This window comes from Coregonus lavaretus (genome assembly GCF_964263955.1).
Source record: "Coregonus lavaretus genome assembly, chromosome: 14".
Lineage (NCBI taxonomy): Eukaryota > Metazoa > Chordata > Actinopteri > Salmoniformes > Salmonidae > Coregonus > Coregonus lavaretus.
The window spans coordinates 18,792,231-18,818,007 of record NC_140001.1 but is presented as its reverse complement, the minus strand read 5'-3'; the positions used below and the strand labels follow the sequence as shown (position 1 = coordinate 18,818,007).

General features: G+C 41.4%; 2 protein-coding genes and 1 pseudogene across 3 annotated transcripts; 2 read left to right on the top strand and 1 right to left on the bottom strand.

The window, feature by feature from the left end:
• Positions 1-4,779: 4,779 nt before the first annotated feature.
• On the bottom strand, positions 4,780-6,598 carry LOC311140927 (lysophosphatidic acid receptor 6-like; annotated as a pseudogene). Its single transcript has 2 exons — positions 6,556-6,598; positions 4,780-5,867 (listed from the first exon to the last, which is right to left on the bottom strand). The product of its transcript is annotated as a lysophosphatidic acid receptor 6-like (transcript).
• A 3,900-nt stretch (positions 6,599-10,498) lies between these two features.
• Positions 10,499-12,134, top strand: LOC311141505 (P2Y purinoceptor 2-like). Its single transcript, XM_084176852.1, has 2 exons — positions 10,499-10,523; positions 11,045-12,134. The coding sequence occupies exon 2, from the start codon at positions 11,094-11,096 to the stop codon at positions 12,120-12,122; it is 1,029 nt and encodes a 342-aa protein (XP_084032978.1). The 5' UTR covers positions 10,499-10,523; positions 11,045-11,093; the 3' UTR covers positions 12,123-12,134.
• Positions 12,135-14,569: 2,435 nt separating this feature from the next.
• LOC311141467 (arrestin domain-containing protein 1-like) lies at positions 14,570-22,531 on the top strand. The gene is made up of 8 exons (XM_084176806.1): positions 14,570-14,765; positions 16,950-17,060; positions 18,833-18,883; positions 20,133-20,287; positions 20,403-20,588; positions 20,808-20,984; positions 21,102-21,687; positions 22,031-22,531. Exons 1-8 carry the CDS (start codon positions 14,648-14,650, stop codon positions 22,072-22,074), a joined length of 1,428 nt encoding a protein of 475 aa, XP_084032932.1. The 5' UTR covers positions 14,570-14,647; the 3' UTR covers positions 22,075-22,531.
• The last annotated feature ends 3,246 nt before the right edge of the window (positions 22,532-25,777 follow it).

Genomic DNA, 25,777 nt, shown 5'->3' with positions numbered 1-25,777 from the left:
AGAGGGTGGCTTTTGGAGGACACTCTTTATCATCTGCTCATTTGTGTCTTTAAGTGTGAAGGTGACTTTAAGCTGGCCTGGAACCCACTCGTTAATGAAGAAAGAGTCTGTCGTGTCCTTCGAACTGTCCTCTTTACTTGTGTCCTCTATTCTCCTGCCACTCGCACACCCTGTGTCCTTATGGGAGTCATTTGACACAATACTCTTGAAGAAAGTCTCTTTTACTGGGCGACTTGTAGGTAGTGAGCTACACTTCTTACCCCCACCCAGCTTCATTTACATTTATATTTTAGTCATTTAGCAGACGCTCTTTTCCAGAGCGACTTACAGTTAGTGAGTGCATCCATTTTTCCTCCAGCTGGCCCCACTCCCCCTGCAGACACAGGCCCTCTAGCTGAAGCTGCAGGGTGTCTGGGTTGCAGCTAGGGACCTCCAGGCAGGAACCTGATGTAGCATTCTCTAGGTGTTCGTAATCCATGTGACCTCTCAACATTCCTGATGTGTGTGCAGATCTATAGGAGGGAAACAATGATATCATGTTTGAGGGAAAGTGAAAATTACCAGTTAGCTAATCCTGCGAGCCAAACAAACTGTGACAGAGTTGTCAAAGAGATGTCAGTGCTTGCCTTTGCCTGTCTTGACGTCTCCTCTGTGGCTCCTCAAGCATCACCTCATAGAAGCGCCTGAACACAGGAGCTGTGTTGTCACCCTGGTGGTATTTCTCTTGCACATTCCTCGTGGGGTCTGAGGGGGAGATGTGATTATATCATCACATATCAAAAGGTGAAACAGTCTTGAACAACTACATTTTGTATCAATGGTTACAGTAGAAAGTCTGAAGAATGTTCCTGTTCTTTCATTTAAAACTGAGCAATGTGACTTTACCTGGAGTTATGCCAGTACACTGGAATATACTTGGTCTCTGTGGGCCAACAGGTCTCAAAGTCTTCAAACCACCGTTCCTCATATGGACTGATTTCCTGTACCGCCTGAGATCAATGCTCTTTAGGCTGGTATCAGCTCTGAGCTGACTCCGGCTGTCCTGCAGTGTGTCTGTCTTAGAATCATGAGTGTTGGGTCCTAGCAGTGGTTGCCCGTGAGACATTGGCACTCTAAAGGAAGAAACACATCATTGATGTTATCTTTCCTCTTTCCCCTCCATACTCATTAAAGAGTTTGAGTTAGCAAGAGTCAACTCACCCGTGATGCTGTGGTTGGTATTCTAGAGGGCTTGGACATTCGGGAATTCCTGATCCTCAGTGGCGGCTCTAGGCTGGGGCAAGACGGTGCTGAAGCATTGTCAAAAATAGGCCTAGCAACACCAAGAAAAAATGTAATAATGTTTTAATTTCAATATATATAACGAGTCTCCATATTTCTGTCTCAAAATCCTGTTCTCACAAAGGGTCCCACCTACATAACACCGTGCCTCCTCATTGGCTCAGCCAGAATCTCTTGAATTTGAGTGGTTGAAAAATCCTGCTGATTGACATGTCTTTGAACTATGTAAAATGTGCCTGTAGCTATCCCCTGATCCAGAGTCAGATCTTTTAAATCGCAAGCGAAATTAGTTTAAATCAGGATGTGTGGGTATCTGATCATTGATCTGTTTTTACAGGCAATGTGTACCGACCCGAGTCCTATCATTTCAAAATTGTTGCTCTTGACTTTTTGCAAATTGGTAAATGATTTAGCTAGTAGCTAAAGATTTGCAGATAACTGTGTTTCCTATAGCTATAACATTAGGCTACTAGCTGTAAAATATTGAACCCAAGCTGTTTTGGCATTGGAGTAATGGAGGGCTGTTGTTTGGGAGTTAAAAGAGTTGGTTTCTTGCAAACCCTGACATGATTTTCAATGACACATTGAGTACATGTGTAGATTCGACAATATGTTGTGTTTGAGGTCGACATCCTTCTCCCTTACCTCACTGGCGTGACCGCGTGTCTGCATGTAATCCACCCCTATGCAATGAACAAGCTACCCCATAGCTACCCCAGTGAAAAAATCCTGGCGCCGCCACTGCTGATCCTGTTGATGTCCCATTCAAACAGCTCACTTTGACTCCACTTCTCCACATTGACTGTCCCCGACCTGTTACAATGGAACACTTAGAACTCATCATAAAGAACCTTGAACTCATCGGAATGAACCGACATCACACATCCCCTGTAGCTGTGTTCCAACTGGAAAGGTGACAGCATCAGTTCCAGTTACTATCTCACACTACGTCATGTCTGGCCAGACTTGCATAGGCCTTCTCAAATGTACATCTCAAGCATTATTATTTTTTCATCTGGTGTGATTGTTAGTCTCTAATAGAATGTACAATTTTGGTAGCCTACCGTGGATCAATTGAAAGCATTGATGTGTTCTCATGCTTTGAGGATGGCTTTAAGCATGCTGACCTGCTTCTGATAGTATATCTTATCTGCATAACAAAATAATATCAGAGGAAGAGACATGGCTATATATTTGCAGTTTAGTGCCTCTGACATCATGATCCCCTACCTGTTTCCTTCTCACTTCATTTGGAGTCTGTCTTGCTGTGTTGTTGTCTGGCTACTTCTGAGCTGGGCTGTAGCAGTGCTTTACCAATGCACTGTACAAAATACAGGGGCGTTCCAGAGCTTTTTGCTGGTGCCAGTGGAATGGTTCGTTTGAGTTTCCACAAACTGGACATTTTTATCTGTCAAAGCATTGAATGTGAGATCATTTACAAATGTGTCTTTGTAGTGGGTAGGCTACATAATTATCCAGAATGAACAAACTTAGTGTATCTTTTATTGTCTCAAATCTTGAAATTATAATAAAATAAATTATTATTGCTGCTGTATTCTTGTGAATTCTTTGTCTAATTACCATAGCGACACCTATTCATTTAAAGTTCCTTGGCATTGCTATGGTAATTGGACAAAGTAAAGAATTTGGAATTCACAATGTAGAAATACTGATTCTATTATAATTTCAAGACATTAGAATCAAAATAGGGTACAACAAATCTAAATGATTGGACCTATAGGAAAGACATGAAATAAAGCTAAAGTTAGGATAATTGTTAAACATGTATTTAATTAAACATTTTTTCACTGTTTATTTATTTAAATCCATTACTCAAGAACTGTTCCATCAGCAAGTTTTACACAATGACGATGACCAACTTGTTTGTATGTCCTTGTTTGAAAATGCTACAATAAGATTTCAAATAAATTCATGTAAGCATTCAGTGAAGTGGTGTCACAACCTGGCTATAATAAGGTTAGGGGTCATGACTCTTATAACCACACAGGAAGAATAATTTGGGACTAGCGTCTGGTGATGCTCTGCCTGTACTGCAGCCATCTTCAGTTCCTGCTTGTTTTTCGGGGACTAATTGCCTTAAAATGCATGTTCAATTGGATTCAGATCCGGTGATCGACTCGGCCAGTCAAGGATTTTCCACTTTTTGGCCATCAAAAACCCCTTCGTTGCTCTAGCAGTATGTTTAGGGTCTTTGTCTTGTTGCATGATGAAGTGCCGTCCAATGAGTTTGGAGGCATTTGGTTTTATCTGAGCAGATAAAATATTTCTGTAGACTTCAGAATTCATTGTTCTACTTCTGTCTGCAGTCACATCATCGATGAAGACAAGTGAGCCTGTTCCACTGGCAGCCATACAGGCCCAAGCCATAACACCCACTCCACCATGTTTCACGGATGAGGTGGTATGCTTTGGATCATGGGCATTTCTTTTTTTTCTCCACACTTTCCTCTTTCCATCACTCTGGTACATGTTAATCTTTGTCTCATCTGTCCACAATACTTTTTTCCAGAACTCTTGGGGCTCTTTTAGGTGCTTTTTAGCAAACTGTAATCTCGCCTTTCTGTTCTTCAGGCTTATCAGTGGTTTGCATCTTGTAGTGTACCCTCTGTAGTCCTGCTGGTGTAGTCTTCTATGTATGGTAGACTTTGACACATCTACACCTGCATCCAGGAGAGTGTTTTTGATCTGTTGGGCTGTTGTCAGGGGGGTTTTCTTCACCATAGAGAGTATTCTCCGGTCATCCACTACAGTGGTCTTCCTCGGTCTACCGGGTCTTTTGACATAATTTCGTTCACCGGTTGTTTTTTTCTTGTTAATGATGAACCAAACTGTTGACTTGGGCATGGCCAGGGTTTCTGCAATGTTCCTGATTGATTGATTTTTCATTTCTGAGCCTTATGACGGCCAGCTTCATTTGCATCGACACTGCTGTCTTCCTCATGTTGTCACACACCAACAACAACCTCCAAAGGCAATAGCAAAGTCTAGAATCAATACTATTCATCAACAGCTCTCCTGCATTCACTAACGACACAAATGAATACACCTGCCTGACGACACTCATCTGTGAAGCCAATTTAACAAATACTTGTAGTACCTTAAAATGGGGGGACCATGTACAAAAGGTGCTGTCATTTCTAAACAGTTCATCCGATATGGATGAAAATACCCTCAAATTAAAGCTGACAGTCTGCACTTCACCCTCATTGTCATTGTATCCTTTCAAACTCAAAGTGCTAGAGTACAGAACCAAAATAACAAAAAAATGGTCACTGTCCAATGAATTATGGTGCTCACTGTACTTTGTTTCCCTCATTTACTCAAGTGTTTCCTTTATTTTGGCGCTTACCTGTACATTCTTTCTTCACAGGTCCCATGTCAATGTTATAGATACTATTTATATAAAAAATAAAAAGACACTGAGCAAACACAATAAACAATAAGCCAATGTGATTATACTACTATGAGGTTCCTTATTCAAGATGTGTTAAAATGCTGGGTGTGGATGTCTTCTAAAACAATGGAGGGAGAATCAATAGCAGTATCGTATCTGATCTGGTCATTTGTGGCCAGGTCTTCTTTGAACTTGACATCAAATGTTCTTAGAGACCTATGAATAGCCTTGACAAAGTTGTGTGATCCAAAACAATAAAGCAATTGGTCCAGACAGCAGTTTGCTCCAGCCAAAATCCAGGAGACATAGTATGCGGTCTCCACCTGCAGGAGAAGACTGCATTGTTCTGGAAAGTACTTCTTTAACACAACAGCCACAGTTCGTATCACATTCAGAGGCGTGAAGCACAGTGCAAATATCACCAGACACATGGCCACCATTTTACGTGACTTGGCCTATATACCACGGCCCTTAGACGTGTTGATATTGATGCGAGACATTGATCTTGCTAGCTGAACATAGGTCACTGCCACTGAGAAAGGCAGCAGGAACCCAGGGATGAGCAAAAATAAGTTGATGTAGACGTTAATGTAATCTTCCTGATGAATGCTGAGACATTGTGTGCGGTTTCCCATTGGGCTTGTATTTAATAAGAAGAAACAAGTAATCCCTTTGGCCAGCAAAACCAGCCAGACTCCAGCACACAGCTTCTGAACAAACGCCTTTCGTTTCATACAGGAGTCCCTTTTAAACTGGACAACTGCCATGTACCGATGAATGCTGTTGAATGTGAGGAACAGGATACTGCCATAGAAGTGAATGCTCAGCAGGGCAATGTTCAGCTTGCACAGAAAAGCTCCAAAGGGCCAGTGGCTACCCATAACAAAGTATGTTGCCATAAATGGTGCAACTGGTGTGACAATAGCATCACTGACAGCCAAATGAAACTGCAGGACAGTACCAGAGCTCCACTGTGGTATACGGCAGCAGAAGACCCACAGACTGAAACTGTTGAGGAAGAAACCAACTAGGAAAAGCAGGAGGAAAACAGTGATGGACACATGTTGGGGTTCCACTTTACAGGACTCAGGGAGACTGCGGTTATCCATAGGCAGCATGGACGGAGACACTGTGCTGTTCATCTTAGGATGGGATGTATGGGGGATGCAGGCTATAAACACTCACCTTAAGAAAAAAATTTGAGCAAATTGGAACAGATTACTAGTCAGACCACAAAGAATCTGTGAAAATGTAACAAGGATGTAACACATAATGCAGACATTGTGTATTACATCCTTGTTAATTCTTATAAGGTGGTGTTCAGTGTAGTCAGACAGTAGAACTGAAAACACATTGAACAGGATGTAAAACTTAGAACTGAAGTGAGAACAGATCTCACCATGAGTCAGCTACCGCAAGGACATCACGACTGTCACAAAATAGCTTTTATTCTAGCAAAACAAATAAAACTCCCTGATTTAAAGTATAAATATATTTGAAAATGAACATTCAATCAATGTCTTAACTGAGTTAGGCACAATATATGATTTAAAGCAACATCAAGCTTACATGTTTACATTTGTCTCCATACAAATTTTAGCTTCACTGTCCAGATAAATACAGAGGGAAGTGTAACTGAACACAACTGTGTAAAGTTTATCAGAATCCAATGAGTTGTAGGTTAAAATATCTCTACACAATGAAACTTTTAGAGGAAAACACTGCATTATGGAGAAGCTTGTGATCATGATGAAAGGTCATAAAATCTCATTTTGAGTAGGCTACTTACTTAAGCTTGCACTTGCAGTCCATCAGTGGGACAAGACCTGAATGACAAACTAGTTATAACTTCCCCTGACTTCTATGTGAGGATATGGACTGCTGTAAATCGCCCACAACCATGATATGTAATATATACAGCCAGAAGCAGAATTGGTCTTTCTCATAACCACATGGTGAAGCACAAATATGGGCTAGTCCCAAAGGATTCTTCCTGTGTGGTTATAAGAGTCATGACCCCTAACCTTATTATAGCCAGGTTGTGACACCACTTCACTGAATGCTTACATGAATTTATTTGAAATCTTATTTTAGCATTTTCAAACAAGGACATACAAATCAAATCGCAGACTTCAAGCAGTCATTGCATGCAAAGGATATTCGACCAAATATTAACAATGATTACTTTATTCTACATTATGTTAAACTGTCCAATGTTTTTTGATGCCCAGAAAATTGGGGGGGGGGGGGGCCATGTACAAAAGCTTCTATAATTTCTAAACGGTTCATCCGATATGTATGAAGATACCCTCAAATTAAAGCTGACAGTCTGCACTTCACCCTCATTGTCATTGTATCCTTTCAAACTCAAAGTGCTAGACTACAGAACCAAAATAACAAACAACTGGTCACTGTCCAATGAATTATGGTGCTCTCTGTATATTGAAGCAGGTGCTTCCACACAGGTGTGGTTGCTGAGTTGAGTTAATTAAGCAATTAATATCCCATCATGCTTAGGGTCATGTATGAAAATGCCCAGTTGCCCATTATTTTGGCTACAATGGCTAGAAGATATCGCAGTGACTTTGAAAGAGGGGTCTTAAAGGAGCATAAGGGGTTTTAAATGTGTGTGTGTGTGTATGTGTGTGTCAGTCACCAAATCTCAACCCAATTGAAACCTTATGGGAGATTCTGGAGCAGCGCCTGAGACAGACTTTTCTACCACCATCAACAAAACACCAAATTATGGAATTTTTCGTGGAAGAATGGTGTCGCATCCTTCCAATAGAGTTCCAGACACTTGTAGAATCTATGACAAGGCACATTGAAGCTATTCTGGCGGTCAGTGGTGGCCCAACGCCCTATTAAGACACTTTATGAGGGTGTTTCCTTTATTTTGGCAGTTACCTACAGTACCAGTCAAAAGTTTGGACACACCTACTCATTCAAGGGCTTTTCTTTATTTTTACTATTTTCTACATTGTAGAATAATAGTGACGACATCAAAAATCTGAAATAACACATGGAATCATGTAGTAACCAAAAATGTGTTAAACAAATACAAATATTTTATATTTGAGATTCTTCAAATACGCACCCTATGCCTTGATGACAGCTTTGCACGATCTTGACATTCTCTCAACCAGCTTCATCTGGAATGCTTTTCCAACAGTCTTGAAGGAGTTCCCACGTATGCTGAGCACTTGTTGGCTGCTTTTCCTTCACTCTGCGGTCCGACTCATCCCAAACCATCTCAATTGGGTTGAGGTCGGGGGATTGTGGAGGCCAGGTCATCTGATGCAGCACTCCATCACTCGCCTTCTTGGTAAAATAGCCCTAACACAGCCTGGAGGTGTGTTGGGTCATTGTCCTGTTGAAAAACGAATGATAGTCCCACTAAGCCCAAACCAGATGGGATGGCGTATCGCTGCAGAATGCTGTGGTAGCCATGCTGGTTAAGTGTGCTTTGAATTCTAAATAAATCACAGACAGTGTCACCAGCAAAGCACTCCCACACCATAACACCTCCTCCTCCATGCTTTATGGTGGGAACTACACATGCGGAGATCATCTATTCACCCACACCGCGTCTCACAAAGACGCGGCGGTTGGAACCAAAAATCTCAAATTTGGACTCCAGACCAAAGGACACATTTCCACCGGTCTAATGTCCATTGCTCGTGTTTCTTGGCCCAAGCAGGTCTCTTCTTATTATTGGTGTCCTTTAGTAGTGGTTTATTTGCAGCAATTCGACCATGAAGGCCTGATTCACACAGTCCACTCTGAGCAGTTCATGTTGAGATGTGTCTGTGACTTGAACTCCGTGAAGCATTTATTTGGGCTGCAATTTCTGAGGCTGGTAACTCTAATGAACTTATCCTCTGCAGCAGAGGTAACTCTGGGTCTTCCATTCATGTGGTGGTCCTCATGAGAGTCAGTGTCATCATAGCGCTTGATGTTTTTTGCGACTGCACTTGAAGAAACTTAAAAAGTTATTGAAATGTTCCGTATTGACTGACCTTCATGTCTTAAAGTAATGATGGACTGTCGTTTCTCTTTGCTTATTTGAGCTGTTCTTGCCATAATATGGACTTGGTCTTTTACCAAATAGGGCTACCTTGTCACAACACAACTGATTGGCTCAAATTCTTTGGCAGCCCATTCTTACATTCTTGTCAGAATTTGTGGGTTTTTGTTTGTCCACCCGCCTCTTGAGGATTGACCACAAGTTCTCAATGGGATTAAGGTCTGGGGAATTTCCTGGCCATGGACCCAACATGTCGATGTTTTGTTCCCCGAGCCACTTAGTTATCACTTTTGCCTTATGGCAAGGTGCTCCATCATGCTGGAAAAGGCATTGGTCGTCACCAAACTGTTCTTGGATGGTTGGGAGAAGTTGCTCTCGGAGGATGTGTTGGTACCATTTTTTATTCATGGCTGTGTTCTTAGGCAAAATTGTGAGTGAGCCCACTCCCTGTGAAGCAACCCCACACATGAATGGTCTCAGGATGCTTTACTGTTGGCATGACACAGGACTGATGGTAGCGCTCACCTTGTTTTCTTCGGACAAGGTTTTTTCCGGATGCCCCAAACAATCGGAAAGGGGATTCATCCGAGAAAATGACTTTACCCCAGTCCTCAGCAGTCCAATCCCTGTACCTTTTACAGAATATCAGTCTGTCCCTGATGTTTTTCCTGGAGAGAAGTGGCTTCCTCGCTGCCCTTCTTGACACCAGGCCATCCTCCAAAAGTCTTTGCCTCACTGTGCGTGCAGATGCACTCACACCTGCCTGCTGCCATTCCTGAGCAATCTCTGCACTGGTGGTGCCCCGATCCTGCAGCTGAATCAACTTTAGGAGACGGTCCTGGCGCTTGCTGGACTTTCTTGGGCGCCCTGAAGCCTTCTTCACAACAATTGAACCTCCCTCCTTGAAGTTCTTCATGATCCGATAAATGGTTGATTTAGGTGCAATCTTACTAGCAGCAATATCCTTCCCTGTGAAGCCCTTTTTGTGCAAAGCAATGATGACGGCACGTGTTTCCTTGCAGGTAACGATGGTTAACAGAGGAACAACAATGATTTGAAGCACCACCCTCCGTTTAAAGCTTCCAGTCTGTTATTCTAACTCAATCAGCATGACAGAGTGATCTCCAGCCTTGTCCTCGTCAACACTCTCACCTGTGTTAACGAGAGAATCACTGACATGATGTCAGCTGGTCCTTTTGTGGCAGGGCTGAAATGCAGTGGAAATGTTTTTTTGGGATTAAATTCATTTTCATGGCAAAGAGGGACTTTGCAATTCATTGCAATTCATCTGATCACTCTTCATAACATTCTGGAGTATATGCAAATTGCCATCATAAAAACTGAGGCAGCAGACTTTGAAAATTAATATTTGTTTCATTCTCAAAACGTTTTACACAACTGTATATGTCCCCTGAGAGTGATCTTAAATGTATTCTTTATTGATGTTTTATAATATAATTAGATACTGTCATAAGGCATACTGTAATTGTAAAGCAAAACCTATAAATATGCTCTGTTTTAAACTAATTAAAGTGTATATTGTATGCATCTTTTCCACAGTCTTAATTTGTAATAAGTCCATTTTAGTCAGTTGTTATACTGGAAGGTTTTCTAATTTTTTTATGGCTTAATGATTGCACTGCTGATAAAGAAAATACTAAATTCCCCTATCAGTAAAATGTTGTCATTACTGTCCCTGCCTCATACAGGAAGTTACTAGAGGTGTTGTGAGAAGAGACGTTCACGTAGTCCCATTCTGAGAGCAGCAAGTGTGACTGAGGTAATGCTTTACAAGTCTTGGTAAGTTCTCTCTTCTTATGGACTTATAATAACAGGTTGTCTCTGACAAAGGCAGATGGTAGAGAGATACACATATTTGCTTACTGTCAACGATTTAGAGTTATAAATTGAGAATTGCAGTCTTGATCTTAAAATCATTGTTCATAAATGTTTAGTTTTAGGCTACCTTTTCTCACCTTTCGGATGTTATTGTTTAAATCCAGATCTGTACCTGGGTTTGTGAACTGGATATTCTTAGACAATCTTACAATTGTGAGATATAATTGTTGAGAGGTAGTGCAAAAAATTTGGCAACACAGGAAAAGTAAAATGCAATATCATCCTTTGACATCACCCCATGAAGTATTGCACAATACAATTGTTGAAATGCATGAAAATGAGAAACAACAATTTGATATATATATATATATATATATATATATATATATAGATATATATATATATATATATATATATATACACACATTGGTAATAATTTCCCCATCCTAAATATGACTCTTCATATGTTTTCCCTTCAAAAGGTGTTTTAAGCAGTAGTGTATTTCCACTCTACATCAATTTCTTCTCAAGATGACCAGCACAGAGTCACCCTCTATGTCCCTCCAGTCCCTGACCATCATCCCAGCAGACATAACCACCATACCAGCCAACCGCAGTCACATTGAGCTCTGTACAGTGGAATCCCAACATGTTTCCATCCCTGTGATCCTACTCCTGGTCTTTGTGGTTGGCTTCCTCCTCAACAGCTTCAGTCTGTGGGTCTTCTGTTTCCATATACCATATTGGAGCTCTGGCACCATCCTGCAGTTCAATTTGGCCCTGAGTGATGCCCTTGGCACCCCTGCAACTCCCTTGATGGCTGTATACTTAACCAACGGCAGCAAGTGGACATTTGGACCGTTACTGTGCGTATTCAAGATCGCCCTTCTAAGTGCACACTTCTTTGGCAGCATCCTGTTCCTCATGCTCATCAGCATTCATCGTTATGTGGCGGTTGTCCAATTCAACAAAAGCTCCCGTATGAAACAAAAGGAGTTTGTAAGGAAGTTATGTGGTGGAGTTTGGTTACTGCTTCTAGTAGAAGCTCTTGTCCTATCTTCCCTTCTTCCACCCAGTAAGGAGGGAGGTAGTACCCAATGCCTGACCATCCATCAGCATAATCTGACAGATGTCTACTTTGTCATTAACTTCTTCTTATTCATTTTAGGATTCCTTCTGCCTTTCTCAGTGGCGGCAGAAAGCTATCGTCGTCTGGCAAACTCAGTGTCTCAACTCAATATCAACTCAGCCAGGGGCCTTGCCATTAAGATAAAATCACAGAGGATGATAGGTATCTGCTTAGTGATATTTGGGCTCTGCTTTCTACCACTCAATTTAGTGCGTACACTAGGGGTAGTGGTAAACAAATACAGTAAAGCGTGTACAATGCTTCGACATTTGGATACGGCATATTATGTGTCATTCATCCTGGCAGGTGTCAATAGTTGCCTGGATCCCCTGCTGTATTGTTTTGGATCCCAGACGTTTAGAAAGCTATTTCAGGGTGGATCCTTCAGGGTGGATCAGATGAACACTCAAAGAAGTACAATAGAACTTTGAGTGAGTTGGAGACAGAGGTTGTCAATAACACTGCAATGTTATTGAATATATCACATTCTATGTACAGCATGCTGCTTTCTCTGTTTCATATTCATGTCTCATTGATCATTTTTAACTGTTAAACTAATAATTGTTTTTTTATTTTCATTGTGTATGAATTGTTATCATATTTTGTAATATAATTATTGTTTCTGTGATCTTTTGCTTTTATTTGAGAAAAAAGCCCTTGCACTTGAAAATAATGTATGAGGTCAATACATGTTCAAAATCCAGATTAAAAGATAATGTACCTCTATTTGTCTATAGTTGTCATTTCACAAACTCACTTAAGGTGGGAGTGTTGACTATCCACACAGTAGGCATATCAGACACCCTAATTTGTCTCAGTCCTGTAACCAAAAACAATGTTTTACTGAGCCAATTTCAATTTGATGTATGAAAATTACATTGAATTCAAATGGATTTACCCCAATCACTTTTTGACAGCACCCCTTTTTGATTTGAACGAAACCTTCCATACATACACACGACCAAAAGTATGTGGACACCTGCTCGTCGAACATCTCATTCCAAAATCATGGGCATTAATATGGAGTTGGTCCCCCTTTGCTGCTATAACAGCCTCCACTCACTGGGAAGGCTTTCCACTAGATGTTGGAACAAGAGCATTAGTATGGTCGGGCACTGATGTAGGGCGATTAGGCCTGGCTTGCAGTCGACGTTCCATTTCATCCCAAAGGTGTTCGATGGGTTTGAGGTCAGGGCTCTGTGCAGGCCAGTCAAGTTCTTCCACATCGATCTCGACAAACCATTTCTGTATGGACCTCGCTTTGTGCACAGGGGCATTGTCATGCTGAAACAGGAAAGGGTCTTTCCCAAACTTTTGCCACAATGTTGGAAGCACAGAATCGTCTAGAATGTCATTGTATGCTGTAACGTTAAGATTTCCCTTCACTGGAACTAAGGGGCCTAGCTCGAACCATGAAAAACAGCCCCAGACCATTATTCCTCCTCCACCAAACTTTACAGTTGGCACTATGATTTGTCTGTTGGACTGCTAGATGGTGAAGTGTGATAGTCAGTCCATTGGCGGCAAGCTTTACACCACTCCAGACGACGCTTGGCATTGCACATGGCGATCTTAGGCTTGTGTGCGACTGCTCAGCCATGGAAACCCATTTCATATATTTCCCGACGAACAGTTCTTGTGCTGACGTTGCTTCCAGAGGCAGTTTGGAACTCGGTAGTGAGTGTTGCAACCGAGGACAGACGTTTTTTATGCGCTACATGCTTCAGCACTCGGCGGTCCCGTTCTGTGAGCTTGTGTGGCCTACAACTTCGCGGCTGAGCCCTTGTTGCTCCGAGATGTTTCCACTTCACAATAACAGCACTTACAGTTGACTGGGGCAGCTCTAGCAAGGCAGACATTTGACAAACTGACTTGTTGGAAAGGTGGCATCCTTTGATGGTGCCACGTTGAAAGTCACTGAGCTCTTCAGTAAGGCTATTCTACTGCAAGTGTTTGTCTATGGAGATTGCATGGCTGTGTGCTCGATTTTATACCCCTGTCAGCAGTGGGTGTGGCTGAAATAGCCAAATCCACTCATTTGAAGGGGTGTCCACATACTTTTGTATATATAGTGTATTTGCCCATTGTAGAAGTGCTCAGAAAGTGACCTTTTTGGACTTGAATGCCAATACATTCAAGAGATAAAAGGTCTCAAAGTTGACCCCTTTGGCGGACATCTTTGTTGTAGTAATTAGAAGTTACAATTTCAGTTCAATTAAAATGTAAATGGTGTACCAGATAAATTGCAGGGGTCTGAAGGGATAGGTCCATTATATGAATTATATTTCTATGATTAAACTGACACCCACCCTGTAATCAAGAGCATGCGTCTCAACCAATGGGGGCACATCACAAAAACCTCAGATGATGTAAAATAGGGTCTAAACTACAACATATGCGAATATTTAACGTTTACACGTTAATAGATAATTGACGTTAAAGGTAAAAAAAAAAATGGCATCATTTTTATTAGAAAACGTTTTAATGATATTAAACTCAAACGTTTATATTTTCCAGTGATGAAGACATGGATGTCTCATGCTAGGGTGAAGTATGCAAAATGGGTCAACTTTGAGCACCTTTATCTAATTCAGGTCCAAAAATTCACTTTCTGACCACTTCTTCCATGGGCAAACATGTAAGGAAAGTTTAAAACAAAAGGGATGCTGTCACAAAGTGATTGAATTCAAATGGATTTACCCATTGAAAAATAATATGATATTTTGTTTACAATACAAGACCCGTATGCATAACATTTCACAAAGTATTTAATTGAGATATGTGAGATACATTTTATGTGAGATATATTTAGATATTTTGTGTTTAAAATGTATTTAATACGAGACTGCTATATGAATAAAAAGAGCTGTTTCCTGTTAGTGACGTCACGTCGAGACCACAGCGCAGTGCGCACAGGTGATAGAACAGTCGGTGCCACCCGCTCGCGGTGGAAAACATGGGAAAACTCCAAGAATTCGACATAACTTTGAAAGACAATAAAGTTGTTTATAGTCCCGGGGAGTCAATTTCAGGCACTCTGAAAATCACAACCACCGAAGCGCTGCTATGTAAAGGTAAGGTTCTGAAAACGTCACCATTTAACAGTCATTGGCAACTTTCTTTCACCTGTCGTGAATCCGTCGTCTCCTCGGACAAGGAAGTAACATTAGTGTTCCACTGAAGCAAACACAATGGTCATGCCATGCAATTGTGATTTGTGACACGTTTTATTTACAGTAGCCTACATTGAATTTTTTTATATTTTATTATTTTCTGGTGATGAATGTGTACAACAAATGTGTAAATAATTCAGGTATGGGCGGCAGGTAGTTTAGTGGTTAAGAGCGTTGTGCCAGTAACCGAAAGGTCGCTGGTTCTATAATAAATAATAATAATATGCCTTTTAGCAGACGCTTTTATTCAAAGCGACTTACAGTCATGCGTGCATACATTTTTGTGTATGGGTGGTCCCGGGGATTGTACCCACTACCCTGGCGTTACAAGCGCCGTGCTCTACCAGCTGAGCTACAGTTCTAATCCCCGAGCCGACTAGGTGAAAAATATGTCGATGTGCCCTTGAGCAAGGCACTTAACCCTAATTGCTCCTGTAAGTCGCTCTGGATAAGAGCTAAAATGTAAATGTAGGTAGACTAGGGGGGTGATCAGTCTCTCGTGTTAGTGTTGTCAGAGAGGCAAATTCTACCCTCATTTTTGGGGACTGTTGATTAACATAATTTGTTGTAATTTACCATATCTTAAAGGTAAAACAAAAAAACTTTGTCTAGCTATTAACATTTATACCAAGGATTAAATGGCAATTGGCAAGTATAGAAGTAGAAATGATAAGCTCAGAATTGTAGTAGGATATAACATTGAATTGTTCAATGGGCCAGAGCTGTGTGCCTTATGAAAGGATCTCAAAGTGCTGCCCCTGTCCCAAGTATCAAATCGCTATTGACAGCTGGTGGACACCCTCATCCCTATCACCTGTTGTTATAGTAGAACAAAAACACTAATCTAGTCATCAAAATTGCCCTGGGGGTGATCAAACATGTTTTGAGGTAAGCCCATTTAATTTTTTTTCATTGCTGTTTAGACAGTAGGTGGTGGAGTTAAAGAACAACCCCAAAAAATATTATCTGTGTTCATGGTAAAACACAAATAGTTGAAGATACATTTTCTCTGAACCTTAGTGAACATGAAAACTAAATTGCCCTCTAAACACACTAAAGACGTTTTGTGTCATGGGAGTTTCGGCTCAATGTCTTGTGTTAAAGCTCCGGTTTGTTTACATTCCAGGTCAGGAATAGCAGATCAGGCTGAAGCAGCTTGAGTCATGCATTTAGATACTGAACACAGTCTCACTGGCTGCACTGTTATTGTTAACTGATGTCTTATGAACTTCATAACCTTCCCAAGTTACCACAGTATTGGTTATCTGACCCTTTGTGAGGACTTAACATTCAATTTTCACAACAGGTGGTACTCTTAACAATATCACATTTTTAGACTGTGTAAAGTGGATCCTCTCTCATGTTCTTAAGAAGTCTACTTTTTTCAACATTATATGATTGTCGTTATGAGAAGTTATAATTAAACTTATCTTGTATAATTTTAGCCTGAATATCTAGTTGAATATCAGAGTACTGAAGTTTATACTTCCACAGGGTTTGTTGATTAGTTTTTACTTGGCTGTCCTCCTCCAGGACTGTCAGTGTGTTTTTGGGCTCCATCCAGAATTATGATTGATTGAACTATGAATTAATGTGGGTGTGGGTGATAACCCACTACTGGCCAAGAGCTGTTTCCCCGCTAGGACTCCCATTTAGCACCCTTTAATTGATGTGCTCATTGGCTTGTGTGACTTTAGTGTGTTTGAGTTTCGCTGCCAGGTATATGACTCACATAACAAAAACAAACTGATCAAGTGTGTCACATTATGTCACGCCAGGAAAACTGTTTTGTCTGTTTGACTTTGTTTTAGGATCCCTCATTATTTGAGAGTTTGTTTTTTAGTTCTGTTTTTAAGAATATATTCTGTGTGACGTGTTAGGTGTTAACAATAGGTGGGTTGGGGCTTTGTTTTCAGGAGAATATCCCTTAGAATGTAAACTCTCCTAAAAGGGCTATCAATAATTGATTGATGTGGTCTGCATCTGTTTGTATCTGCCATTTGTTTGGCAATCTAAGGACCTTAAGTTATCTTATTTTCTTGTGAAGTTAATAGATCTGTGTTTTGCTGTGTATTATCCCTGCAGATATCAAAGTGAATTGCCAAGGCTTCTGTGGTGTCACCAGCAAGAGCAATGACACAGCCTGGACAGATGAAGAGCAGTACTTCAGCAGCACTCTCTCTGTGGCAGATAAAGGTACTGTCAACTGGGTCATGACCTGCTCACCTTTAGTTTTAGGCCACATATTCACCTCCCTTTTCCACTTCTTACTGACACACTTCAGTTATAGTGTAACTGTTTCCTTTGAAATGGAGATGTTATTTTATCACATACATACAGTACGAGTCAAAAGTTTGGACACACCTACTCATTCAAGGGTTTTTCTTTCTTTTTACTATTTTCTACATTGTAGAATAATAGTGAAGACATCAAAACTATGAAATAACACAAATGGAAAAGTAGCCTTTGACGGCTTTGCACACTCTTGGCATTCTCTCAACCAGCTTCACTTGGAATGCTTTTCCAAACAGTCTTGAAGGAGTTCCCACATATGCTGAGCACTTGTTGGCTGCTTTTCCTTCACTCTGCAATCCGACTCATCCCAAACCATCTCAATTGGGTTGAGGTCGGGGGATTGTGGAGGCCTGGTCATCTGATGCAGCACTCATCACTCTCCTTCTTGGTAAAATAGCCCTTACACAGCCTGGTGGTGTGTTGGGTCATTGTCCTGTTGAAAAACAAATGATAGTCCCACTAAGCCCAAACCAGATGGGATGGCGTATCGCTGCAGAATGCTGTGGTAGCCATGCTGGTTAAGTGTCTTGAATTCTAAATAAATCACAGACAGTGTCACCAGCAAAGCACCCCCACACCATAACACCTCCTCCTCCATGCTTTACGGTGGGAACTACACATGCGGAGATCATCCGTTCACCCACACCGTGTATCACAAAGACGTGGCGGTTGGAACCAAAAATCTCAAATTTGGACTCCAGACCAAAGAAAAAATTCCACCAGTCTAATGTCCATTGCTCGTGTTTCTTGGCCCAAGTAGGTCTCTTCTTCTTATTGGTGTCCTTAAGTTGTGGTTTCTTTGCAGCAATTCAACCATGAAGGCCTGATTCACACAGTCCACTCTGAGCAGTTGATGTTGAGATGTGTCTGTGACTTGAACTCTGTGACGCATTTATTTGGGCTGCAATTTCTGAGGCTGGTAACTCTAATGAACTTATCCTCTGCAGCAGAGGTAACTCTGGGTCTTCCATTCCTGTGGCGGTCCTCATGAGAGCCAGTTTCATCATAGCGCTTGATGGTTTTTGCGTTTGCACTTGAAGAAACTTTAAAAGTTCCGTATTGACTGACCTTCATGTCTTAAAGTAATGATGGACTGTCGGTTCTTTGCTTATTTGAGCTGTTCTTGGTCTTTTACCAAATAGGGCTATCTTCTGTATACCCCCCCCCCACCTTGTCACAACACAACTGATTGGCTCAAACGCATTAAGAAGGAAATAAATTCCACAAATTAACTTTTTAAGAAGGCACAACTGTTAATTGAAATGCATTCGAGGTGACTACCTCATGAAGCTGGTTGAGAGAATGCCAAGAGTGTGCAAAGCTGTCATCAAGGCAAAGAATGGGTGGCTATTTGAAGAATCTCAAATATAAAATATATTTTGATTTGTTTAACACTTTTCTGGTTACTACATGATTCCATATGTTATTTCATAGTTTTGATTTCTTCACTACTTTTCTACAATTTGAATGAGTAGTTGTGTCCAAACTTTTGACTGGTAGTGTATGTAAGAAGGAAAAGGTAAACAAACATTTAATCCCTATTCTGAGAGGTTCCCCTTCTACCCTGAAAGTTGAATGTGATTCATAGAAGAGGAACAACACAGCCATTGTTAAATGGACAGAATGTTTTCCAGCCAGCTGATCTGATGCTTATCTTTCTTCCTGTGTCCCAGGAACCCTGAAACAGGGAGATCACAGTTTTCCATTCAAGTTTCTCATTCCAGGTAAGGCCGCTGAGTGATGGAGCTTTGCACACTTGTTGCACCACATTGTTTCAAACATATGTTTTTTCCTCACATTCTATAAAATCGGTAATGCCCTGGCATGTGAATAGTTACTTTAGTTTTGACATGGCTCGTTCATTATAAGCTGAAGTAATGTGAGAAATGTAGTACAATGCCATTTCCTGAGTCTCTACATGAATGATTATGAGGATGAGGATTACCATGGGGACCGTTGCCATGTCTCTAGAATGGAAATTGAGCTACAAATGACTGCACATTGGCAGAGTAATTGATGTGAGCCTCTAAAATAACTTACTCGTGCCAATGAGTTTATAAGAGGTTGAGGTAACACTGTACATAAAGGTATAGAAGGGTTAAGTAGTTTATAAATGTTTCGTTATTAGCTTATATATATATATATATATATATATATATATATATATATATATATATATATATATATATATATATATATATATATATATATATATATATATATTAGTTAATCTGTAATAAACCATTTTAATGCATTAGTTGAGATTGTGCCCTTGTCATTAGCCTCCTTTTCCCTTGTTGACTAGTATGGTAGGGACTGAGAGAGAGCATTGATGCCCCGAGGTGTGTAAGCTGAACTGCTTAGTTCCCAATTCCACCTGTTATCATTGTTATGCTATCCCCTGTACTGGTATGGCAGTGGCTTCCTCCCTTATGTTATGTTTTGTCTCATGGTCATTTATGCTAACAATCTGTCATGGCCTACTTCTCTTTTTGTTTCAAAGTATGACTCCTGATTATTGAACCGTTACACTTTGCATGCTAAGGAAATTAGTCCGATAGATCATTATATAAACTATATCACGTATTCTGCCTTGTCTATGCAATAGCTCACAGGGAGGGGAGCCCCATGATAACATCATAAACCCTCCACTCATTACTTATCGTTAAGATCTGACAGACTGCCTTTCCAGTTGAGAAGGGATTCCCTTTCACTCTGACAAAGCTGTCTTTCATAACAACGTATGTGAAACATACCACAGAAGCACAAACCAACCTGACCAGAACTGTTCATTCTGATTTAAAATCTGTCATTTGAAACTTGCATCTGCTGTTCAATTTACACCGTCAAGACTTTCAATTGTAAAACAATTAGATACAGGCCATTTGTGTTGCCACTGTTTTTGCCAATATTCTTGCCACCGTGAAAAGACATCCTGTGCTAAATAACTTTACTCCTTCCACCCCCATATAGCCTCTGTTCCCACATCCTTTGAAGGAAACTATGGAAAGGTTATGTACAGAGTGAGGGCTTTCATTGACACTCCTCGCTTCTCTAAGGACTATAAGACTGAGAAGCCTTTCTACCTGCTGAGTCTCCTCAACCTCAATGATGTACCTGACATCAATGTGAGAGCTTCCCTGGCAGATTTGATACCTTTTCACTTTATCAGAGATATCCAAACCTCAGACACTGGACATTGGTGAATCTGGTCTTAACCTTATCTTTCCCATCTGTTTCCAGGGACCTAGTTCATCTTCCGTTACTAAGAAGTTCACCTACCTGCTGGGGGTAAAGACAGGAACTGTGGTGCTGAAGGCCCATAGTGACATGAAGGGCTACACACCTGGTCAGGTCATCCAACTGACCACAGAGATCCACAACCAGTCTGGGAAAACCACAGGGACTGTGATAGCCTGTCTCATGCAGGTATAGAGTACTGACCTAGAGTCTACAGTGCTTGAAATAAAGCAAGGCTAAGGATGTACAAGAGAAGAGCGTTTCAACAAAGTATGTTTGTGTCAATGGTGTTATATAGCTGCAATGTGGTAATTCTTGCCTCAATGTGTAGGTGAGATATAAAGGGATTGCTTTATTTTAGTCACTCAATCATTATCTACCATATTTCTGTGTGCTCATCTCCAACAGAAAGTGACTTACCAGACAAAGAAGCCTACCATTGACTTGAGGACTTTAGTGCAGGTGGAGGGTTCTGGGGTGAAGGCTGGCAAACAGGTTGAGTGGAAGGAGCAGATTATCGTACCTCCTCTGCCCCAGTCATCTCTGGCTGGCTGTGGTCTAATAAACATGGAATACTTTATTCAAGTAAGCAACTTTTCTCTTCATGATAACATTCCTCTACTGTTTCCTCTACAGCGAAAACCTTTGGTCCACAGTTTAGTGCCCATGTTTTGATAAAACCTTCTATCCCTGGTACTTTAGATCTCTCTGAAATCTCCTGAGGCTTCGTTTTTGTTGCCCATCCACATTGGAAACATCTCAGTGGATACCACGTCAGCACAACCCTCCAGACCCCCTCCGACCACCGATCCTGCTCGCTCCTCCGCAAAGCCTACCAAGCTAGAAAACAGCAGACGCTCTGAGCCATCCTCCCAATACCAAGGAACTCCTACTACTACCCCTGCCCCCCGCCCAGCCCCAAAACCTGTTCCCAGGATCAGAGTCTCCACTTCCGCCCCTGCCTCCCCCAGCGCCCCTCCAGCTGAGATGGACTATCTGGCCATGGGGGCCAGGGGGCAGGCGACCGAGGCCCTCCCTACCGAGAGCCACTCCCAGCTAGCTGCCTTGAGCCCTCAGGCCACTGTCTCCCCCAGTGCCTTCAGCTATGCCCCAGGCCTCACCTTCTCCCAGAACCAGTCCCGGAGTGACGCCTCAAACACATCGGGACCTTTGTTCTGTGTGTCCACAGGGGCCACCATCCCATTCTTCTCTGAGGGCAGTGCCAACCCCATGCCTACCCTCTACCCACTCCTGCCTCCAGAGTACAGCCCCTCAACACTCCCACATGGTCAGTCTCACACGCTGTTAAATAACCTGTAGTGACTGGCGGTGCTAATGCTATTTACTTTTTACTCAAAGTTATCTTATTGCAGTTTGATATTAGTATTTGGGTAAGGTGTTTCTAGTATTGTATTGTCATCTCAATGTATCAGTTGTGGCTGGTTTGAGAATATTGGCTAATATCCAATATGAATGAAAGTCTAATTGCCACACCTTAGACAGTTATGCCTTTGCTTTGTAAGTTTTGCTGTGACCTCATGTCCTTTCTGATGGAAAGTATGTAGTTAGGTGGGTCTTGTGTAATAATGTCTCTGTCTGATAACTAATATCCTCTGTCCTCTCTGTTACAGAGGCTCTTCCCAGCTATGTGGAGAGCTGTAGCAGCAACACATAAACAATGTCATGACACGGTACACTGAACATGACAACCAACCTCTCTACTACTGGATCATGCTGCCAGATAGCCCTCTTAAGTACATCAGCCCAGGTTAATCAACACCTTTTTATGACTACTGATTGCTTTCACACAATTTTTGCACTTTCAGGACAGTAATGTGTTTTTACGTAAACAGTTTTTATAGCTGGAGACAAGTTTTAAAAGTTAAGTCAGGGTAATTTAGAATTAGTTTAGAATATGTTGAAATGGCATCTGTGATGTTTGAAACCAAGTGAAGATCCATAAAGCCCACTAGCAACTACCCAGGCTATGTTTTATGTAACCTGTATGTTTATTTGTTTTCACTTAACTGTCTATTCATAGACAATTCACTATATCCAAATAATGTTGTATGCATAGGAAATATGATAATCTACAATGCACAACCTAATAAAATTGTGTTGTATGTTTCACCATTTTTGTTTTGCTTTGTTTTTTTATGCCAGGGTAATTGTACATCTCTAGTTTTAGGCCCATTTGTCAGTTGTAAACATGAAGGTTCTTGCAGTCCAACATAGAAGAAGATGTCTGCTCGACAGGGATTCTTGAAAGTCGGGACAATTATTGTCCGGCAGGGAAACTTTATTTTTATAGTTTAATTTTTTAAAGCTTGTCTGGAGCAGAGCATCCCAATTTCAAACTGTCCCAAAAAGTGTATAAAATTCTAAAAACGTGCTATTATGTATACTAACTGAAAAGGGATCTTATGTAGTTTCTTGAAATGGCCCTCTATGACTAAAGAATATATTTATTTAAACAGTGATTTTTTTTTTTTATGGAGATTTGGTCAACACTGTCAGATTTGTCTAAAATCCTAAATGAATCAGGAATGAGCAGGGTCAGCTATGCAATAAGGACCCCTTAATGTCCTCATTACATGTAGCCTCTATTTATGGTCTGTAAAGTGATCTACTTTTGATAGATTTAAACAAACAATATTGAAGTCGCCATGGTCACAACTATAAACTGCCAACTCCATCTTCCTGATAGAATAGGAATTGTGATTCAAATGTTTTTTTTTTTTTAATTAGGCTTTCAAGTCAAAGCAACTGAGGAACAACTAAATTGCTACTTTGTATACCACTTGAATTAAGAAAAAGGCTAGTTTTGTCAACTCCATAAAACATCAACTCCATCAGATTTTTGTCTAACGTCAACTCTGTCAGAGTGCTGAAAGATCTGATAGAATGGTTGTTTTTATTGGGGATTTTCAAATGAATAATTGTTTATATTTTACAAACATTTGTATTGAATTTTTAGAGGAAACAATGACTGTTTTGAGTATCTGTTGTCAACTCCGTCACTGATGGCTAAACCTCTTTAAAATGGATTATTTTGATGCTCCCGCCTGCTGTGTACTGGAGTCCTAGCTAGCTAGCACACTGTGTTCTTCGCTCCTGCCTGCCAAACACCTGCTGTCTTTAACAGAACTGCGGGAAAGCAGTACCGGGGTAGTCACCAATTATTTATCCACTGCTCAAAAAAATAAAGGGAACACTAAAATAACACATCCTAGATCTGAATGAATGAAATAATCTTATTAAATACTTTTTATTTACATAGTTGAATGTGCTGACAACAAAATCACACACAAATTATCAATGGAAATCAAATTTATCAACCCATGGAGGTCTGGATTTGGAGTCACCCTCAAAATTAAAGTGGAAAACCACACTACAGGCTGATCCAACTTTGATGTAATGTCCTTAAAACAAGTCAAAATGAGGCTCAGTAGTGTGTGTGGCCTCCACGTGCCTGTATGACCTCCCTACAACGCCTGGGCATGCTCCTGATGAGGTGGCGGATGGTCTCCTGAGGGATCTCCTCCCAGACCTGGACTAAAGCATCCGCCAACTCCTGGACAGTCTGGGGTGCAACGTGGCGTTGGTGGATGGAGCGAGACATGATGTCCCAGATGTGCTCAATTGGATTCAGGTCTGGGGAACGGACGGGCCAGTCCATAGCATCAATGCCTTCCTCTTGCAGGAACTGCTGACACACTCCAGCCACATGAGGTCTAGCATTGTCTTGCATTAGGAGGAACCCAGGGCCAACCGCACTAGCATATGGTCTCACAAGGGGTCTGAGGATCTCATCTCGGTACCTAATGGCAGTCAGGCTACCTCTGGCGAGCACATGGAGGGCTGTGCGGCCCCCCCAAAGAAATGCCACCCCACACCATGACTGACCCACCGCCAAACCGGTCATGCTGGAGGATGTTGCAGGCAGCAGAACGTTCTCCACAGCGTCTCCAGACTCTGTCACGTCTGTCACGTGCTCAGTGTGAACCTGCTTTCATCTGTGAAGAGCACAGGGCGCCAGTGGCGAATTTGCCAATCTTGGTGTTCTCTGGCAAATGCCAAACGTCCTGCATGGTGTTGGGCTGTAAGCACAACCCCCACCTGTGGACGTCGGGCCCTCATACCACCCTCATGGAGTCTGTTTCTGACCGTTTGAGCAGACATGCACATTTGTGGCCTGCTGGAGGTCATTTTGTAGGGCTCTGGCAGTGCTCCTCCTGCTCCTCCTTGCACAAAGGCGGAGGTAGCAGTCCTGCTGCTGGGTTGTTGCCCTCCTACGGCCTCCTCCACGTCTCCTGATGTACTGGCCTGTCTCCTGGTAGCGCCTCCATGCTCTGGACACTACACTGACAGACACAGCAAACCTTCTTGCCACAGCTCGCATTGATGTGCCATCCTGGATGAGCTGCACTACCTGAGCCACTTGTGTGGGTTGTAGACTCCGTCTCATGCTACCACTAGAGTGAAAGCACCGCCAGCATTCAAAAGTGACCAAAACATCAGCCAGGAAGCATAGGAACTGAGAAGTGGTCTGTGGTCACCACCTGCAAAACCAGTCCTTTATTGGGGGTGTCTTGCTAATTGCCTATAATTTCCACCTGTTGTCTATTCCATTTGCACAACAGCATGTGAAATGTATTGTCAATCAGTGTTGCTTCCTAAGTGGACAGTTTGATTTCACAGAAGTGTGATTGACTTGGAGTTACATTGTGTTGTTTAAGTGTTCCCTATATTTTTTTGAGCAGTGTATATACACTAGATGGCTTGTTTTGAAGCCACTGTGCCTCCATCTTGGTACTCCCCCACATTTATTTTTGGAAGCAATAGAAATGCATTTATAAACGTCTACCTTTTTGTTTTTGCCACGTTTATTCTATTACAGACACATTAATGAATACTTTAACTATATTGTGAGCTAAACATTTTTTGTTTGTATAAAATATATGAAAACATTTTCCTTAAAGTATATTTTTAGTTATAATGTTACTGTCGCCACTACAACAACAACAATACTTAAATACATGTAATTTTGTCCTTAACGTTTAAATGAAATACTGTAGAATTCCAGTCATTACTATGGAGGACTGCGCCTTATGGGGCATGCCAATGTGGCTTCAAAATCTCTCATTGGCCAATACATAGCATCAGCAATCCAGGGTTTATTTCCATCTGTTGCTTAGTTTGTAAATCTGGAGGTGCCGGATCAAAAAGTGAGCGCTTGAGGGGAAGTTCTGAGGTACCGGAAAGCATGAGGAAATAAAATCACTTTTGTAAAAGGCATTGCATGCATATCATCGCTTTGCGTCGTGGTGTAGAGTAGAGGCATTTACCGAAGTTGCACACATGGGGAACATTAATAG

Bases quoted from the DNA above. Each gene is read 5' to 3' on its own strand.
- LOC311141505 (XM_084176852.1), top strand. From the start codon at position 11,094: ATGACCAGCACAGAGTCACCCTCTATGTCCCTCCAGTCCCTGACCATC.
- LOC311141467 (XM_084176806.1), top strand. From the start codon at position 14,648: ATGGGAAAACTCCAAGAATTCGACATAACTTTGAAAGACAATAAAGTT. The intron at 17,061-18,832 runs GTACTGTCAACT...CCTGTGTCCCAG, and splicing joins TCTCTCTGTGGCAGATAAAG to GAACCCTGAAACAGGGAGAT. The intron at 18,884-20,132 runs GTAAGGCCGCTG...ACCCCCATATAG, and splicing joins ATTCAAGTTTCTCATTCCAG to CCTCTGTTCCCACATCCTTT.